The 5,772-nt window shown below is 36.3% G+C and overlaps 1 protein-coding gene across 1 annotated transcript in view; it reads left to right on the top strand.

Moving 5' to 3' along the window:
* Positions 1-1,374: 1,374 nt before the first annotated feature.
* KIAA1328 (KIAA1328 ortholog) overlaps positions 1,375-5,772 on the top strand; it is a gene marked incomplete at its 5' end in the record, with an annotated part of 154,704 nt that continues 150,306 nt past the window's right edge. The window contains 2 exons of the mRNA XM_015565556.1: positions 1,375-1,441; positions 2,368-2,510. Of these exons, the coding sequence (XP_015421042.1) occupies positions 1,375-1,441; positions 2,368-2,510 (210 nt within the window). The remainder of the gene's footprint in view (positions 1,442-2,367; positions 2,511-5,772) is intronic.

Raw genomic sequence — 5,772 nt, 5'->3', positions numbered from 1 at the left:
ACAGTAAATAGTTAAATATGTATTGAGCACCTACTGTGTGTGCTAGTCCCAACAGATATATACACACACACACACACACACACACACACACATATATATATTAAAGAATCAGTTTTTGCTTTTAAATAGAGCCTGCACAATGTCATTTTGTAAGGTCTTTTATAGCTTGAGTGTTAGTGAATCTATAAATTCTCTCTCTGCTCCTGTGTTAGTTGCTCTCAGTTTTCTTGGAGTGGTTGTGTCTAATTTTTTGTATGCTTTCTTGTCTTACGTGCCTCTTAAACTACCTGAGATTTGAGGGAATTTGAAGTTCAGGGGCACTAGTTGTCAGCCAAAACCTTGAAGCTATGAGCGTGTATATGCTGCTCTGGAAAGCTATTAGAAACCAGCTGGCAGCTCAAGCTAGACATCATCTTTGGATTCCCAAACTCCTATAGGGATCCTTGGCATATCTAATCAGCATTTTCTGAAAAGACTCCATTACTAAGGTTGATCATGAGCTGAAATACATGGACTTTTTGAACATGTTATTAAATCTACTGTTTTACTCTATACTTTGCCTGGAAGGAAATGGCTCATAATTGATTTGTCTGGAAATCTTGGAAAGGAAACATTTTATCAAAGAACAGAGAAGTTTGGAATGTTCTGTGTCATTGGAAAAAATGTTCAGATGCTTCTTTCAGACAAGTGTTAACAAACTGTACAGATATCTGGATTTAGATATGGTTCTGAGTAAAATTTTGTTTCTGGAAAGAATACTTTTTTATTGTAATGGTTGTCTTCTAAAGCAGTGTTATGATCTTAGTAGCCTCTCTAAATTTCTCCTCTTGAAATTAACAACACTGTAGTTCTTTTTTGTCTTAAATTTCTTCCACTTGTTAAATAGTAGGACCTCGTGGGACATTACACGTATGCACTACGAAGAATAAAAAATGCCTTTGTGTTTGTATGATTGACTTGCCCTTAAACAGTGTTTGTTTTTCAAAGATAAAGCTCATTTTGAAATTATTTATTCATGCCTAAAATAACTTTTCAGTTTTCCAGTAATGAGCAAACTAGAGCACTGAACTCTTAGTTTGCAAAGGCAATGAAATGAAAGGCACAGCAGAATTTATAGTATAGGATATCTCACTTGGGAGTAAGCATGAATAAACGTTTTATAGAACAAGGCCTTCCAAAACTTTTATAAAATATATAGTTGTGACTATATAAAAATGAACTTTAAAATAATATTAACTTTGCTGCATTAATACAATTACTTTGCTTTCTAGTGTTACTTTTAAAAACTAGTTATAAATTCCAAGGTCAAATAGAAATTACAAATTATAACAAAAGCACAGAACCGAAGCAGCATTTGGATAATGGACAATCTTTCCTAGTGTTTTCCTTCATGTCTTCTGCATAGTTTCTGATGAAGAACAATCAGTAGTATATGTTCCAGGTATGATTTTCTATGTTTTTTTTAAAATATATTTTATTGATTTTTCACAGAGAGGAAGGGAGAGAGATAGAGAGTTAGGAACATCGATGAGAGAGAAACATTGACCAGCTGCCTCCTGCACATCTCCCACTGGGGATGTGCCCGCAACCCAGGTACATGCCCTTGACTGGAATCGAACCCGGGACCTTTCAGTCCCCAGGCTGACGCTCTATCCACTGAGCCAAACCAGTCCCGGCTGATTTTCTATGTTCATTTGGTAAGCTTCCTTTGCTTCTTAAGTGTTAAGAGAAAGATGAAACATTAGGACAACTTTGCAGTTATAACTGAATGTGGGACAGTTCATTAGAACCTAAAATAAAATAAAATAAAATAAAATAATAAAATAAAATAAAATAAAGTGAAATTAAAGAAACCCTATTAGGGTTCAAAACACTGCCTTATACTTTATGTATTAGGGAGTAAGAGATTTTCTTTTTTATTACAAATAAGAGCCTAAATTTAATATTTCAAATAAAAGTGTGGAAACTTCTTGACATAGAGTTTATGCAATAGACTTTTTAAAGTTTACTGGTTATTACAGATGAACAGTAAAACTGGACTATTGAGAGTACCCCAATTATGTGACAATTCAGGTCTTTAATTTCCCTGAGTGTATTTGTGGCATGTTTTAATTTGTTGGTTTCAATATGACATACGAATGTGCCAGCACCTTTTAAAAATATTTCAGTTGAATCTTAATGTATTCAAAATATAATTTTTTCATGATTTATTATTTATTAAGAGAGCCTTGAGATGAAGTTAAGAGTTTTCTATATCACATCCTATAAAATAGAGGATATTAATGGAGAGGTTGATTAGGGGGTGGGAGGAAGCTTAAGAGAATGAGAAGATATAATTTTGAAATCTTACTTGACGCAAATCCTTAGGGATTTCTACAGAAGGAAATATCAGATCAAGACACAAGTCGATGAGTCCAAAAGCTAATGTTAAACTTAAGACTTCCAAGGTGACTGCTGCTTCAATCTCCATGGAGTCTTTAAAGCGTGCAGGAGATTCCGTAAATGAACAGGTCAGTAATTTATTTGTTTTCTCATTCTACAATTTTTTATAAATGTTGATCATTTACTAATTTTTCTTTGCGGACTGTCAATTGGTGGCTGTTGGTGCCAATTCAATGCCAACAGGAATTCCTGATTTGGGTTGCAATGAAGAAGAAAACAATAGTGCAAAACCGCTCAGTTGCGATACATCAGAGCTATGAAAACAGCATGGCTGTGGAACAGCTCAATAGTGTTGTGAAGAGGTAGTGGGCAGGGTGGCCCTGGGGGTAGGCCCTTTTGGGTGAGGCCCTTGTAGGCGAGGCAGTTCTGCTCTATTCTGGTCTTTTCTACCTGCTTAGGTCACTTTACCCTGCGCCAGTCATCTCTATTCTACTCTGCTCCAGTTAGACATCTTTGGGGTTTCACCTCCAGCCTGAGAAATGCAGTTTTCAATCTTAGGTGGAAATGGAAAGTGCATTCCCAGAGCCAGAAGGGAGCTGATTTAAAGACTGAAGTCCCCACCCCTGGTCCCTGATTGGTCTGTCCTTCTGCAAATAAGGACTCCAAATACTCACAGTATTGGTCGCAAAGTACTGTCCTGATTGGTTAGGATGGAGTTGCTTTAATTGGGTGGCAAAGCTGTTGAAAGTGATACAACTAGGTTACTGGAGTCAGCCTGGGAAGCTTCAGCCCACTTGGTTAAAACAGGATTCCAGGAACTCCTCCATGAGGGCGGCTCAGATGGCAGAAACTCAGTGCAGGAAGCAGGAAGCTTAGTGCAGGCTTCTCCCTGAAGTGCAGTTCGTATTCGAGGCCTCTGTTCAGAAATAACTGCTAGGCTCTGGGGTTTTTTATTTGTTTGTTATTGTTTTTAATTTAAGCTCAGTTAAGCCACCATGAGTTCTTGGTAGGGTATCTTCTTTCTCAGGGACCACATGACCAATAACTGATGTATATGGGTAGATGATTTATACGCATTCTGAAAAGCTACCGAGGATTCTTGAATGTTTTGATGATGCTTGGTATGAATATAAAGTGTTTAGCTCCAAAATATTTGGGCTTGCTTTAAATCTTAGTTAAGAAAATGTATTATCTTGGTATGTCTCAAAAGACCTACATTCTGATCTGTGTGGAGTTAGTAAATCAAATCCACAGCAATTGTACTTTGGTTAGGCGTCCTTTATGATTTCTGTTCATTTGCATTTGTTAATGATGAATAAGCCCTAAAGTATAAGAAAGATATTTTCATTAAAATTAGCCTGCATTATTATTGTTGTTGTTATTTTCTTCCATTGGAAAATAATATCATAACGAGTTTTTCTGTAAAGAGCCAGGTAGTAAATACTTTAGCTTTTATGAGCCCCATTGTGTTTTTCACAAGTGTTCAGCTCTGCCACTGTCCTGTGGATAGAGCCATATATGTATCAGTGTGTAAATGAATGTGCATGGCTGCGTTTTAATAAACAGGGGATGGGCCAGATTTGGCTTGTAGCTGTTGTTTACCGACCACTGTCCAAATATATTTGGTTTTTAAAGAATATTTAATTTTATAATTTTTTGAAACCTTATATAAATGAGCTTATACTTTGTATAGTGTGTGATTTGCATTTTTACTCAACATTATGTTCATGAGATTTATTTATGTTGAATATAGCTATATTTCATTTTTTTCACTGATATTTCAGTTAGGGTTTAGTCATTTATTTTAACTGAAAATACTAAATACTTGCTACATTGGTGCTAAAGAACTGAAAAGGCAAAAAGAAAACACTCAGTTATCTCTAAGAAACAGTTACCATTTCTAGGGCTGGGAGAACAGATGGAACAAGTTGGAATTATTTAAGTGTGGAAACTTTGAGGATGAACCCCTTAGAACTGGAACTTGGACTCTGGTGATGGGGAACCAGCCTGACTGCTGTCCCTGAGGAAATGAGATAAAGAAAGGCTGGTTCAGTAAGGGCATGAAAAATTGCAAAATAGAATCAGCTGTTCTTGCCAGGGCTGAGACTGGCCGGAAAAGGAAGCAAATAGGAAGGAACATGTCCTTTCTCTCTCTAACAACCCCTGGTCTCCCTCTAGTAGTTCTTCCTATTCGCAGAGTTTGACAGAGAGTCATGTGGCAAAGAAGAAATGAGGTGTCCAGAGACTCAGCCCCAGAGTCACAAAACAGTGCGTGGAAGGGTGGGTTTGAAGATGAAAGTCAGTAGCATAGCAACCAGTACCTATGGAATTCCATTGAATAAATATATCACAGTGAAATCATTCTCTAGTGAATAAAACCTGATTCTCAGGTTTTTGCTGTTAAACACAATGCTGCTAAAATCTTTTGTTTGGTTTATATTTACTGCACCTTTACTGAAATGTCTTTTCATGGGTTATCAGCAGCCTCTCCCGTTGTAAATCCAGTGACATCATTTCACATTCTGTTAGCTTTTTCAGTTATTTGCACTGTTAAGCCCACACTTTTCTTGAAACTTTTTCTTTTCTTTTTCTTTTCTTTCCCCCACAATATTTTATGCTTCCGATTCCCCTCTTGGTTTTTTAGACATACATTTTTTCTTGGATTTGTAGATGATTTTTAAAAACTAATATTTTTCTTAACTTTAAGGAAAACTTTAAAACAAAAATATAATGAAAATAATAAAAATCTAAACATCCTATATAATATCATATAGCTAAATTTTAAATCTTAGTTTTTCTCTGACTTAAGAGCCATACCCATATTTTTTACTTTCTACCTAAACATTTCTATATGCATATCCTCCTGGTATCTTAAATTGACCTGATGTATCTAAAGCCAAACTTACTTTATTTTCTTACCATTCCTTTCTCATTTCCTCTTCTCCCCTCTCTTTCCTGTCTTTGGCTCTCAGTATTTCCATGTTTCATTTTAAGGGTCTTGGATTATCCTTAACTACCAGAAATAATTGGACTGACCTATTTTGTGGTTGCATACATTTCAAGGATTATACTTCTTTCCGTTTACATATTACCTCCATTTCCCTTGTGACTCCCTGAGTTTCATGGCTTTAAAACCCTGTTAATATGTTCAAGTACGAGGAGAATTTTTTGTAGCATCGGAGACAGGATAGTATAGTGGTTAAAGCACAGACTCTGGAACTTGGTCTTGATCTACTTTTTTTTTTTATTAAATCTTTATTGTTCCGATTATTACATTTGTTCCTTTTTTCCCCCCATAACTCCCCTCCACCCAGTTTCCACCCCACCCTCCTCCCTCACTCCGCACCCACTGTCCTCATCCATAGGTGCACGATTTTTGTCCAGTCTCTT

The sequence above is a fragment of the Myotis davidii genome, unplaced genomic scaffold (assembly GCF_000327345.1).
Source record: "Myotis davidii unplaced genomic scaffold, ASM32734v1 scaffold259, whole genome shotgun sequence".
NCBI lineage: Eukaryota > Metazoa > Chordata > Mammalia > Chiroptera > Vespertilionidae > Myotis > Myotis davidii.
Note: the sequence above shows the minus strand (reverse complement) of the source record. Positions and strands in the feature narration are given on the sequence as shown.